Raw genomic sequence first — 14,859 nt, forward strand, 5'->3', positions numbered from 1 at the left:
TCAATGCATCATATTTTATAACCTTGTGTTTATCAGTATCTGTGAACAATCATGAATTGCAAAGTAACTAGTACTTACAACTGGCCTTGATTTGACTGGATAAATGTTTTAATTCAAATTCATTCTTAATACATGTAACATAAAACATACGATAATATAGATTTATGGACTGTTTCAGGATTAACTGTACAATTCAATTCAATTCAATATACTTTATTGTCCCACTTGGGGAAATTTGTTTTGGACTCGACAGCTGAGCCACAAATGCCTTGACAGCTACAGTGACAAAAGGATACATCACCCGGCACACCATTTCAGCAGAACAATGAAACACACACATATACTTATTGAAACATGCTAAAAATCACCACAATAAAACACAAGATAAAAAATAAGCAAATGATTGCACGTCCTTTGGCCTCATGGAGCATTGGTAAGGAGTTTGATGGAGATTGGCACAAATTAGTTCTTAAAGTGATTCAATTTGCACTTGGGAACCCTGTATCGTCTCCCAGAGGGGTCGGAGTTCATACAGGTAAAAACCATGTGTCATGAGGAGTAATGTGCTACAGACGCAACCCCTAAAATTACATCGTATTGTCCATATACAATTAATTAGAGTGCTATGTGTTGAAAATGATGGAGAAACTTAAAACCCTGTTTCCCTTCAAATGTTGATGAATTTGAAAGTACTATATTTTAGATATTGTTCTTGATGTAATTATCATTTAGTTTTTGCTTTTGTAGGGTGGCCGAAAAATTAATATTTTGGCAGGAACTTTTGCGAACATTTAGCACTATATGTATTTTCCTTTTGGGGGTTAGGTGAGTAGGTAGAAAGTTTTCAAAAATGTTTTCAGGAAAGAAAATTTAAATGTAGAATGTTTACTTCTCCATCCATCCATTTTCTATTACCGCCGCCTTATGTTTATATTTAATTAAGTATTTTTCTTGTTTTGTGCGGTTTTGTTTTTGTTTAATAAACAGGTTCAATAATTTATCCATGATTTTTATTTCAAAAGAAACAACTTGGTGAAAAACTGATTTTACAGTTCAGCCTGAAAATTTAAAAAAAACTATTTACCTTTTTATTTAATTCAACTTTTCAGCATGTTACAGCGAGATCATTAAGAATTTATGAAGTCAGGATTAAATAAAAGCAAAAGTGAAGTGAGCAAAATTAATGAAGTCAAATCAATGTTTGGAGATGGTTACAAGTTCAAGGTGCGACCTGAGAAGGTGTAGTACCGTCAATGTCCAGCAGGTGTCCCTGCAGCCTGACCTCAGCAATTAAAGCATTTGAAGTCATTTGAAGGTAAACTGTGTTTCATAACTTCTCTTTTTTCTTTTTTTTTCTTTTGAAAAATATTTTACAAATACCAGGTATTCAAATATGTGCATCTTGTTTTCTGCTCCTTTGTTGCAATATTTCTGTTGTCAAACACGTCTGGGTCTCAGGCAACGCTGACCAGCTGAGGTTTCATGAGGTCGACATCTTCATGAAACTAAGTTCTGGTCGAAGAAAAAAAGCATAAAAAAAATAGAAATCCAGTGAAACAGCTTTATTGTGTTTTTGTCAGCAGTTCAAACAACTGAAACTTTTAAGCTTTGTCAAAGAATACATAAGATTAAAAGGAAGAAATTGGACATTCAAATTTAATTTTAACTGAAACTGCTGAGCTCCTATTATAATTTCCTCAAACACAAATTTCTTTTACTTTTTTTAATCGATACCAACATTTCCGGAGGCTGCATCCATTTTCACAAGCCGAGTCTTCTGGATGAGCGCATGTCTTGACATGACTTTGAGTAGTGTTTTAAAATTATTTTACATTAAAGGAGCTTGAGGCTCCTTTTAAGAAATGAGACTCTCTAGCGCCACCCGTCACCACGACGGCCGTTGGGGGTACTGCAGCCAACAGTGAAGCCGGCACGGGAAAACGGGGAGAACGCACATGCAGCGTCATGTGACGTCACATCCGCAGCCCAGCGCGGGAAATTCGGGACCGAATTGCAGCACATTTTGCAGCACACAGCCTGTTCAAGGCAAAGGAGAGATACACTAGAGGGCTCATTCTTTTGGGTTTGGAACGCTTCATCTGACATTATTACTAGAAAACATATTATACAGATTTTTTTCATAAATCTTGCCACAATCCGGCCTCAAGCTCCTTTAAGTATATTTGGTAAAACTTCGGTAAAGTTAAAAATAATTTCACCAACAACATCACTTGTAATAAACATGTATTTGTCAAATTGCTGTTCTGGACACCCAGAATTTAATTACCGGTAATTAAATAAATGGAAAAGTTGCTCCCATCTAATGGTAATTTATTGAATAAATACTATTTAATAATGTTTAAACTTGTTGATGTTTAGTCATTCATTAAAGGAGCTTGAGGCCGGATTGTGGCAAGATTTATGAAAAAAATCCGTATACATTTTAAGTTTTCTAGTAATAATGTCAGATGAAGCGTTCCAAACCCAAAAGAATGAGCCCTCTAGTGCAGTGTTTCTCAATCCTGGTCCTCGAGTACCACTGTCCTGCATGTTTTAGATGCTACCCTGCTTCAGCACACCGTGATAAAAGTACGTGTGTCATCAACAGAACTGTGCAGACCTTGGTGACAAGCTAATGAGGACCTTTAATTAGAATCAGGTGTGTTGGTGCAGGGAAACATCTAAAACATGCAGGACAGTGGTACTCGAGGACCAGGATTGAGAAGCACTGCTCTAGTGTATCTCTCCTTTGCCTTGAACAGGCTGTGTGCTGCAAAATGTGCTGCAATTCGGTCCCGAATTTCCCGCGCTGGGCTGCGGATGTGACGTCACATGACGCTGCATGTGCGTTCTCCCCGTTCTCCCGTGCCGGCTTCACTGTTGGCTGCAGTACCCCCAACGGCCGTCGTGGTGAAGGGTGGCGCTAGAGAGTCTCATTTCTTAAAAGGAGCCTCAAGCTCCTTTAAATATTTGATTACATATTTCTTTTTATTTAATAACCAAAATATTTTCTCTCTGAAATACCAAAAGAAATGAAGAAGATATGTTGTCAAAATTACCCAAACAATACTATCAACTGTCTGTCAGATATGGATTACACACTTTGAAGTTATCGATTACTATTATATAATTAGTCACAAATGGACCACAAATGGAAATAAGATGCCCTTCATAACCCAGGAAATAAACCAATGCATTAGATTATTGTACTGATAAAAAAAAAAACATCCCAAAAACAAGTATGTCTGTGGAGATTCATTTATCCAGGTAGAAAGTTCTTCTAAAAAGGGTTTTATGTTAAAAACACTGGACACTGGACTTTTAAGTATGTTTTAAGTCCAGTGTTTTTAAAATAAAACCCTTTTTAGAAGAATCCCAAAAACAAGTTTTGGGATGTTTTTTTTTTCATTATTATCACCTTTATTAACTGTTGTGTTTTTTCCCTCATTGGGCATGGACCCCAAATCGAAGGAGGGGCCGCAGTCACAGCCTGGGGCCAGCTATAAAGAGCAGACTCCCCCCTCTGTCTTTCTCTCTTTTACTTTTTTCCTCCTCTCTTGCTCCCAGGGTCTCTTCTACCTTGGAGCTGTCCACGGTCCCATGGAGTTTTCTGTGAGCTATGAAGAGCTACTAGCTATGGGCCGGTCTTCTTCATTATTATGCCTGAAGAAGCGTCTGGTTGCCTTGAAATGGCAACCACACTCTGCAGCGCTGCAACGAGTGACCCGCAAACGTTCTGAGCCCCAGATGAGCCGAACGAGGGACCCTTGCATGCCTTGACGTGAACGCCTTCAGACAGACCTGGAGCTGAAGGAGGCCCAGCTGCTGTGCCCATGCTGCACCCTCATCCACACTGAGACGAGGAGAGCAGGAGAGAGAGAGAGCTGGGGCCTCATTTATAAAGCTTGCTTGCGCACAAAACAGGGCTGAAAGATGCGCAAGCCACCTTCTACGCAAAGTTTGGGATTTAAAAAGGAACAACTAACCGAAAAATCTGCGTATCCCTACGGCAACCCTGACCCTCCCGTAGGAACTTACTTAAGATATGGGGAGCTGGCGACACAGGCGGTGAGGTGGTGAAATGAAGCCATATTCATGTCATACTCTTAATAATGTCATCACATATCAGACTTATAATAAAATAGCGCTGATCGTGTCCCTCTGTGTTTGAAGCTCAACGTCAGTCAGGACTCTGCTGCTGCTGCTGCTGCAGCCGCGGTGGACACGCCGGGAACCTCCTCTTCACCCACCGCGAAACTGGAGAGTGACTGAGGACAGAACAAATAAGGGGCTCCGTAGAGCGTTTAGGGGCTCTACGGAGGGACACTGATATTTTTATTATATATAATGAGTTTTACGCGCGCGTGAAACCTTTACGTGTGGGTGTAAGCCTAAATTATGGTTCCGCGTTAAAACGACGCAAAGCCTACGCCGTAGGGTACGCGGCGACGCGCACCTACGCCGTAGGCTCTGCGTTGGTGTGACGCGGAACCATAAATCAGCCTTGAGCAGCACTGAGGGGAGAGGGGAGGAGAGGAGGGGGAGCGGAGCTGCCGGGTCGTTCTCGCATCGCCTTCGCACAGGGTGTCTTGATGATTTGCAATTACAGACTGAGCCTATCGCTAGTTTTTAAACTGTAAAAAGTGGGGGGGACAAAAACATGATTTTGAAAAGACGGGGGGACATGTCCCCCCTGTTGCGCCGGGGCACTCACGGCGTTTAGTGCAGCAACGCCGTGCTGCCACTCACTCGCTTTATTTTATACTATTTATATACTTTTTCTACTTTTACTGTGACCACCAAATAATGTCGTTTTCCTGGCCTCCACCTCATCAACAACATCTCGTTCTCAGTCTCCGTGAAATTCAGTGGCTCGGTGGCTCAACACGTTCATTCATCCTGACGCACAAACAGGCTGCAGGAAGCCACTGCGCATGCTCAGCAGGCTCATTCATATGCAAATACTACTTTGCATTGCCTATATTTGGTAAAAAGTGGGCGTGTAGAGGGCGGGATATGAGGCAAATTCACCTATGCAGCCTTCCAGCTGGACTGTGATTTATAAAGCGAACATTGCGTGCAAGTGTGCGTGCAAGTGTGCGTGCATGCGGTTTTATAAATCCGGATTTTTTTTTGCGCCCGCCATTTTCGGCTTTTGGCTTTACGTGCACTTTAAGTATGGATCCTACGCACTCTTTTATAAATGAGGCCCCTGCTCTTTACCAGGATCACCTGCAGAGTGTAACCATCCAGCTGTTCACCAAGGAATGCTGACCGGCCAGACCAAACCACCTTTTTCTTCATAAAGTTAACACATTTAACTAGCGTAGTTTTGCGTTGGGGGCCGGACCGCTGATCCCGCCACAACTGTGTTTATTAGTTTAAGTGCGTTTGTTTAATTTATCGTTTGTCTACTGTTGCATCCACGTTTCTGGATCTTGATGACATGTTCTTCCACAACAGAAAACAAAGCCCTTCCTCATTTCCCAGTTGAAGGACCAGAGCGTACGTGTGAAGTTAGTTTCACATTGGTCTCTGTGTGGGAAACATCAGAGGAGCTTGGTCTTCTGGTATTGAGTTAAGTTATTCTAGTGTCTTGAGTTTTACTTTTCCTCTCTCATCCTCTCCTACTAACTGCCCCACACATGCACACTCTCATCTTGGTCATAAAGTTTGTTTCACTGGATGAGACGAAATTTCGTCTGCCATTTTGAATTACGCAAGACTCAGTCATAACGTGTCTTTGTCAGCCATCTTTTCTTTTCAACCTGATCTCACAAAAAACCGTGAAATGCCACGACCTCTCACCACTATTTTCCGTGGTATATACACGGAAAATGGTATAATCCATGAGCACCACGGATTTTGTACCATGCAAAGTCAATGGGATCCGTTGTCGTGATATATACACGGATTATGACATTATTATTATTTATATATTATTCTTTGTTATTTTGGCTAAATTATGAGTTTTTGTCGCGCAAGGTACTGTTTGTTACTGTCAGTTTGTAAAAGCATGTTTTTAACGCTGTTTTAGCAGTGTTTTATTGAGGTTTTAATGGGAGCACCACGGATATAGTACTATGCGAAGTCGATGGGATCCGTGGTCGTGATATATACACGGATTATGACATTATTATTATTTATATATTATTCTTTCTTATAGTGGCTAAATTATGAGTTTTTGTTGCGCAAGGTACTGTTTGTTACTGTCAGTTTGTAAAAGCATGTTTTTAATGCTGTTTTAGCAGTGTTTTATTGAGGTTTTAATGGGAACACCACGGATATAGTACTATGCGAAGTCAATGGGATCCGTGGTCATGATATATATACGGATTATGACATTGTTATTATTTATATATTATTCTTTGTTATAGTGGCTAAATTATGAGTTTTGTAGCGCAAGGTACTGTTTGTTACTGTCAGTTTGTAAAAGCATGTTTTCAACGCTGTTTTAGCAGTGTTTTATTGAGGTTTTAATGGGAACACCACGGATATAGTACTATGCAAAGTCAATGGGATCCGTGGTCGTGATATATACACGGATTATGACATTATTATTATTTACATATTATTCTTTGTTATAGTGGCTAAATTATGAGTTTTTGTTGCGCAAGGTACTGTTTGTTACTGTCAGTTTGTAAAAGCATGTTTTTAATGCTGTTTTAGCAGAGTTTTATTGAGGTTTTAATGGGAACACCACGGATATAGTACTATGCAAAGTCAATGGGATCCGTGGTCGTGATATATACACGGATTATGACATTATTATTATTTACATATTATTCTTTGTTATAGTGGCTAAATTATGAGTTTTTGTCGTGCAAGGTACTGTTTGTTACTGTCAGTTTGTAAAAGCATGTTTTTAACGCTGTTTTAGCAGTGTTTTATTGAGGTTTTAATCGGAGCACCACAGATATAGTACTATGCGAAGTCAATGGGATCCGTCACCCGATTTGACTGCTGTCATACTATTGAATGAAGGACAAAACGATAACAATCATCCCATAGATATGGGCCAGTAGGGCCCTACTCTACCTACTAGTAGGCGCAGGAGGCTGTTATCGCCCCTTTCTATGGCTAACCCCATGTTATTAATGCTTGTTATGGAGCTCACACCTCATTATCGCCCTTTTCTATGGCTAACCCCATGTTATTAATGCTCAGTAGGTACAGAAGTTTTGTTATGAAGCTCACACCTCACCTCAATTTTTTATGTATTTAGCTAGAATTTTAAAACCTGAACAATAGAATTCAACGTAAAATGCCGGATCATGTCCATTAAAAACAATACTTTTTGGAATATAGTGTAACGACCACAGATAAGATAAGGCCTTGCCCGCCTGGGCAACACATCAGCATTTGGCCGACTAGTTATTGCAGTTGACTGTGGTCTGGGAGACTGTGGTTCGAGACACGCTCTGGGCACGACTTGTTCGCCACGGTATTTTCCTCATTGTGTTATGGTTTTCTCTTAATATCTTTAACATTTCTAAACACAAAAACACGAAAGTGTCCTTGATACTTCAATAATACAATAGGTTCATGTTAAGGACATCCGTTTTAATTAGTTCTCCTTTGATTATGACATGTTATCAATGCTCAGTAGGCACAGGGGGTTTGTTATGTATTGTTATAGGTTTGCCTATGAGGCCTATTTCGTGTCTATTTTTGCACAGTTCACTAACGCTTTGAGCTTGGTGGCTGAAATTCTAGACTGTATCAGGAGGTGACTCTCATCCACTGTGCCGAGTTTCACATCTGTGTGACCTTCGGAAGTGTCAAAGGTCACCGCGTGTGTTGCTTTTAAGCCCTGCGACGCCTATTTCGTGTCTTTTTTTGCATAGTTCACTAACGCTTTGAGCTAGGAGGCTGAAATTCTAGACTCTGTATCAGGAGGTGACTCTCATTCACTGTGCCGAGGTCCAGACCCGTGCGACCTTCGGAAATGCCAAAGGTCACCGTGTGTGGTGCCTTTTTCTGGCCTTTTTTGTGTGTTTTTTGAATAATTCACTAACGCTTTGAGCTGACTATGTTGCAATGCAGAAGGCCCTTTGCTAGGATCTTTTGGTCCCGTGGCTGTACGACTTCCACAGAGCTAGTTGGCGTCACAGAGGGTTCACAGAGTTGAGACTTGGCAAGCCCAATCTAGGCCGCATATGGAGGCCACAGGTCAAGTTTTACTTGGTTTGGTCAAATGTTGTGGCAACGGCGTCCGTACGAATGTTGGAAAAGGGGAAGTTTCAAAGTCTATTTTCCACCTGGAATTAAATCCAGCTTACTACCTGCAATGCAGACCAAACTATTGCCCCGTCGGCATGAGGACTAAATCGCTCATAGGAACATGGAATGTCTACCATCTCCAAGTCCACAAAACATGGTGAAAAACTGGTTTAAGATACACAAATTGTGATTAAAATGTCTCTCCTCATCATTTGCACAAAACTTCTGCAGTGCAGATGTGTCACTGGCAAAGAAACGTTCTTGTCTGTGATTTCATCTAAACACAATTTTTTCTATTTTGGTTGCAGCTTTTCCAGAGTCACTGCGATCCAATCAGAAGGTTGCATAATGTGCCGAAGTGCCCTTAGGCAGGACTCTCACATTGCCCTGCAGCAACTAACGAGTGTTCTCTTCTTTATCTGTAAGTGTACAAGCTGGTCCTTGGTCCTTTTCTACACCCATACTTGTCAGCATTTTCTCTTTGAAATGAATGAAACATAAAGTATTTGATTCACCTTAGAGGTCCATAAGTTAAAGCCTTGTATGTTACAGTAATGGTCTGCTGCAGCATAATAATGCTGCTGAGCAAGATTATGTCACACATGCAATTAAACACAAGCAGCTGTTCCACATTCTTGAAACACTGATAGAGGCTTTTGTTCTCAAAAGAAACATCACACATATTATTTTAATGGTTTTGCTCATGCCAACATAATAGCTCACACCGTACTAGTTATGTAAGATTACATGCAAGTACACCTGATTCAAACTCGTGTTGACAAAGACTTTTTGCTCCTACTAGATGTCACAAGAACATTGAGTATCTTATAGTGACATGGGCTGATGGAACGGGATTTACCACAATTGCATAATTTCCTGAGACAGTTTAATTTGAATATGCTTTGTTGTATTCGAGTTTCAGGATGGATATATTATGATGCAGTTCCTGATTTATAGATTTAGTCTTGTTGTTGTTGTTGCGAAGTGCTGCTTATTTTGACATGCCGATATTTAATTTATTCAGAACCCAATTCAAAGCCAAATGCTCATGAAGCATTGTACTTACCAAAGAGGAAGTCTAAACCCTCTCACAGCCAGATCAATGCAAAGTGGAGCAATCGTCAGTCACTTCCTCTACATGGATTACATCAAGCTGCATCAAAATAATGAGTGAGACATCAACATGTGATCCACTTCACAAGGATTTACAGCAGCAACAGAGTGGTCATCAGACTGGAAATATACACTTAATTATACTGTCATGTAATACAATCATTATGCTGTTTGTACGGTATGTACCACACATATTCACTTCTATGTCTAAGTTAAGAATCCAAAATCATTATTTGTCCAACAGTCGTATTTTTGGATCGGGTAGGAAACCAGAGTACAAAAACGTAAATAAGCATGGAAACTACAAACTCTATAAAGGAAGGCCCCTAGATAGGGGTTTTACCATCTAGGGGAACAAAGAACTAGGAAAAAAGGAAAAAAAAACATTTAACTTGTTCATGCACTTCTATTGTGATGATGATGTCACGTTTTCCACCAGATGATTGACTTGATGACACTTGAATACTTGTGAACTGTTCAAGTATGTCTTGACTGTTGACAGTTAAATGCAGACAGGTAAATGCCGACGGGTAAATGCTGACAGGAAAATGTTTTTTTTATGAGCCTTAAAAAAAAAATAAAAAGACACAAGACACTCTGTACTTTGGTAATAATGGTCCCCATTCTGTCAGTGCAGAAAAATCATCTTCACATTATTTTATTTTATTTAATTTTCCTACCCTCCATTATCTTCATCCACTTCTTCTTGTTAAGGGTGACAGGGATCTGCTGGACTCTTTTCCAGCTCTCTGCATCCTGTATGGGTATCCAGTCTCTCACAGGGACACATATAGACACAAAATCCACAAATGGTAACACGTGTTATATTTTCAGAAGATCCTCCTTCAAACAGGACAGGAAATTAAAGAGTTAAAAGTGTTTAAACTAAATGCATTAACCATTAATTATTTACCTTTTCATGACAACTGTGTTTTATTGTCTCTATGGTGATAAACCTTTCTACGGTATTAATTAAAGTGATTAATTAGTACTGTCTGTTATTTATTTTAAAACTTGTTTGAGATTTTTTTAATAAAAACAATAATGTACTGATGTGAATTTATAGGGGCAGTAATATGATAAAACGTCCTGCATTTGTTTTTGTTTTTTTTGGTATAGTGACTTCCAGGAAAATTCATGTTGGGTTAGGATTTTCAGTTATGTAAGAGAAACTAAGTTATGTAAAGTTAAGTCAAGTTATGTAAAGAAACTAGCCTCCAGACATCCAAAGCCACTCCCAGTTTGAAGTGCTTACAGTATATACAGAGAGGAGGTGAGCACCTGTTGCATCCAGCAGCAGAGTCCTGGCACAGCAGGTAAACTCCTCTCACACTCTTCTCATCTTGTCTTTTCTCCACTCATTTCAGCATTCGGCACATGTGGGACATGAATCTTAACGAATAAACTCTGTTCAGATTTTGACTTATTTAGGTCTGAAGTTTAACCGCAGAGGACCGCCACCATGACTCCAGCTTTCCTCCTCCTCCTCATCCTCTCAATGGCAGCTGTATGTCTGGTAAGTCTGACTCTGTGAAGTTTGGATGAAAGAGTTAAGAAGACAGGGAAAAGTCAGGTTCAACAGAAAGCCCTGTATTAAAAATTAATGTGATTGTGTTGCAGAGTGCAGCGATCGATGCTAAGAACCAAATTGGTGAGTTGAATAATAAAATGTGAAATATATCATCTTTCCGGTGTGACATCTGTTCTAAAACTAACCTAATTGTATCATCTCTTTCTCTCAGATGAGTCTCCGGATGTGTCAGATGTCCTCAGGAAAGCCAATGCCAACACAAGTAGGACATGAGTTTCGCATACGTACTTTTATCTTGTAAAATCTGAGGAACCGGTCATATTATTGTCTAAGATTGTCTAAGATTATAATGTCTTTTGCTCATATTTCTGATTGCTAATAAAATTACTGGGAAAAAAAAGGGACAATACTTACATGGATAAATTTAACATGTTAAATTTAATCATGTTTTTTTAAACTAGAAACTGTAATGACCATCAGAAATGGGAAGTTTTCATTCAAATTTTCATTCAAGTGTGTGTTTTTGTTGTTCTGCAGAATCACTTTTGCAGTACGATGACATTATGCCAAGCAGACGCAGAAATGCTTCCCCCTGCACGTCCGGAGGATGCTTGTGGCCTAAAAGCAGTCGCTATGTCTATGTGCCCATCCACATCTCCTCATCATACTGTAAGCAACTATGGTGTTTGACCCCAGAAAGCAGCAGCGACATGTGCTTGGTTCATGTGAAAACTGCCTTACATAAGAGTGCCAAATTTAACAGTTGGGTACAGTTTTAAAAAAGACTAATGGGAAAAGAAAAGTTTGAAGAAGGAAAGAAACAGCTCATGATTCAAAGCAGACAACATCGTGCTTCAAACATGGTGTAGGCAGTGTTATGGTGTGGGCATGTATAGCTGCTGATGGACCAGGTTCACTAGTGTTTACTGGTGATGCAACAGCTGGTAGGAGTTGTCTAGATGAATCCTGTGCTGTGCAGGAATCTACCCTCTGTACAGTGCTTCACAGTGCAGATGGATAATGGCCCTGAACATACTGAGACAGACACTCACAACTATTTCAAGAACGAAAAAAAGATTATTCTTCAATGGCGAAGTCACTTGATCTCTACCCCATTATATTTATATATACGTTTGTATATGGGTTTATTTTCCCGGGAAAACTTCATCATCTTCAAACTTCATCTTCTTTGCAGCCGCCGCAGAGCATAGCATAATCGTCAACAGCCTGGTGACCTTCCACCGGTCCACCTGCATTCGCTTCGTCTGGAAGAGATGGTGGCATCGTGATTACCTCTCCTTCTACTCTGGAAATGGGTAAACACATACACCAGTTGTTTCTCAAGAAATAAGCACTCCCATAGTTGACCAGATTGTTTTTTTTTCTTTTTTTCCATCAACTTTTACTCTGGCTGTTAATATGTAATATTTCATTTTAGACCTATGTTGTAATCACACAAGTTTTGGGAACAGATTCATTCAAATGCATCTTGTAGTTGCTGAAAAATACAAATTTTAGTTTAAGTATGTAATTTTTGACAGTGAATCTCAGAACAATGCCTCGTTGTCGGTATCTGATGTCTTTGTGTGTGTTTGTGTGCGTCAGATGTTGGTCGTATTTGGGCCTTAATGGCGGGAAGCAGAGTGTTTCCCTGATGAAGAACGGCTGTTTGTACCGGAGCACGGTCCAACACGAGGTCCTCCACGCTCTGGGCTACCACCACGAGCAGAACCGCTCTGACAGAGACAGCTACATCCAGATCCTCACCCAGAACGTTGAGCCAGGTCAGCTTGCACACAAAACGTCTGTTTTTTTTCTTGACAGCCTTGACAGCCACTGATGACGAAGCACATTTCTGCATTGTTTTTTACAATAGACATTTAAATGATTTTATCTGAACTCAATTGCTTTGCAGGCAAAGAACACAACTTCAACAAGGTGCAGACCAACAACCTAGGGACTCCGTACGACTTCAACTCTGTCATGCATTACAGCAAGTGAGTTTCTAAGTGGGAGTTTCTCCATGTGTGGTTGGCCATGATAACTAGTTCTTGCTGAATCAAGTATTCTTGATTAGTTTAATCGTCTCAGTTTATGTATTGTCAAGTGACATGTCTGTCTTCCCAAAGCACGGCCTTCTCCAAAAATGGACAGCCCACCATCATCTCCAAGGCCAATCCCAACCTCATCTTTGGAAACGCCAGAGACATGAGCACCAATGACATTGCCCGTGTCAACAAGCTTTACAAATGCTGTGAGTTCAAAACTTTATTTTTCATTGATTGTTTTGTTGTCATACTGCTTCTGAGAAGATTCACGCTTACTGAATTATTTTTCTTTTGTATTTGTTCCTCAACCAGAACTTGGTTGCATGAAGGGGTCATCCTCCAGAAACCTCAGCTCGTCAGCGTTACAACAGGGCCCGGATCTGTTTAAAAACAAGAATAATTCTTTTCAAGCAGCAGAAAATCTTTCACATCTGTGTTTTCTGCTCAGAATCTTCCATCAAAGGACTGTTTGATTTAACTATAAAAAAAAATCCTGCTGGACGAGGATGGTATTACATCTTAACTGTTGGGGTCAGGAGGAAAAAAAATTATGATTTTAGTAAAATCAATACTAGTGGAACAAACGGCGGGAACAAATCAAAAGATTAAGCTGCTGATGTTTTCTTTTTCCCAATTGGACATGATGGAGGAACTTGTTGTAAAGTTATGCAGTCATGAGTCCGATTTCCCCTATAAATTCAAATCAATACACTAAAAATGTCATATTTTGTTGTTAAAAAATGTCAAAGTTTTACATACGTAAATAACAGACGGAACTACTTAATAAGGAACAATACCTGAAAACTATGTTAACGTACAAGTGCACGCTTGTTGACTATATCATTAAGTTATTGTTGTACATACATTTTATCTCCTTGTTTATCCTTGAAATGCTGTGTTTTTAGCAGATTCTGTCAAATAATCAATGACTCTGTAATCATCTGTATATATATATATATATATATATATATATATATATATATATATATATATACTGTATATAAGTGTTCAATAAAACACTAAATGCTCAACAGCAGGTGGAAGTGGTCTATTGTTTTCCTGGGACATCCTGCTCAATGTTTGTGTTTCTTACAAGTGATTGATCATTCATGGATGTCCATGCCTGGTGTCCTGGGAGCATTAAAAATAAACTGTAACTGGACCCCAGTGTGAAACAGCAGTGAGGAGTAAAACTAGAATGAAGACAACAAAGGAACAGGGGACAGTTGTTATGTCCCTGTAGGCGTTGGGCTCAAGTGCACGACACAGGATGGCAGAGATTTGGTTTAATGCCCGGGAGGGCCTTTATTGCTGTTTAGGGGGGAAAGGGTTGAGGCCTGGTGGGCTGGATCCAAGGCAGGCTGGGGTGACAGCAGGGTGAAGGAGTGGAGTAGGTGGGTAAGGGGTCAAGCCAGACTGCAGCACAACGGTGAGGGCAAAAACTGTGGAGCAAACAAAAAGGAGGCAGTTATCAAAAAAATCACAAAAGGTAGCTTCAGGAGTGTCAACATATAAGGAGCAGCTATGTATGCGACAAACACAGACAGGATACTTGCCAGGCCATTCTTAGGGAAGATCTGGCGATGAATGACTGGAAAACCGGGGTTTAAATAGACAGAGGGATCTGATGAGGAGAGTGGCTGAGACCTGGCTGGAAGCTCCTTCCCCAATCACCCACAACTCACATCACCTGCGGCGAAGAGCACGCAGTGCACGAGCTGTGGGGGTGGGGCAGGCTGGTTGTTGTGGAGGGTGAGTGTTAGGTGGAATGAGTGGAGGTGACACCGTAACAGGACCCCCCCTCGAGCGGGAGACTCCTGGCGACCTGCCGGGGGCGGCCGGGTGGGCCTGGTAGAACTCCCAGAGGAGAACGGGAGACATGATCTGGGACCGGGGAATCCAGCTCCGCTCCTCCGGTCCATACCCCTCCCAGTCGACCAGGTA

General features: G+C 40.6%; 1 protein-coding gene across 1 annotated transcript; it reads left to right on the plus strand.

Annotated features, from left to right (window-relative positions):
• Nucleotides 1-10,571: 10,571 nt before the first annotated feature.
• LOC133419641 (high choriolytic enzyme 1-like) lies at nucleotides 10,572-13,843 on the plus strand. Its single transcript, XM_061708966.1, has 10 exons — nucleotides 10,572-10,652; nucleotides 10,752-10,852; nucleotides 10,957-10,987; nucleotides 11,079-11,129; nucleotides 11,405-11,536; nucleotides 12,063-12,183; nucleotides 12,473-12,651; nucleotides 12,783-12,864; nucleotides 12,997-13,121; nucleotides 13,228-13,843. Coding segments are annotated over exons 2-10 (777 nt in total). The 5' UTR covers nucleotides 10,572-10,652; nucleotides 10,752-10,798; the 3' UTR covers nucleotides 13,230-13,843.
• Nucleotides 13,844-14,859: the final 1,016 nt, after the last annotated feature.

This window comes from Cololabis saira, chromosome 2 (genome assembly GCF_033807715.1).
Source record: "Cololabis saira isolate AMF1-May2022 chromosome 2, fColSai1.1, whole genome shotgun sequence".
Taxonomy (NCBI): domain Eukaryota; kingdom Metazoa; phylum Chordata; class Actinopteri; order Beloniformes; family Belonidae; genus Cololabis; species Cololabis saira.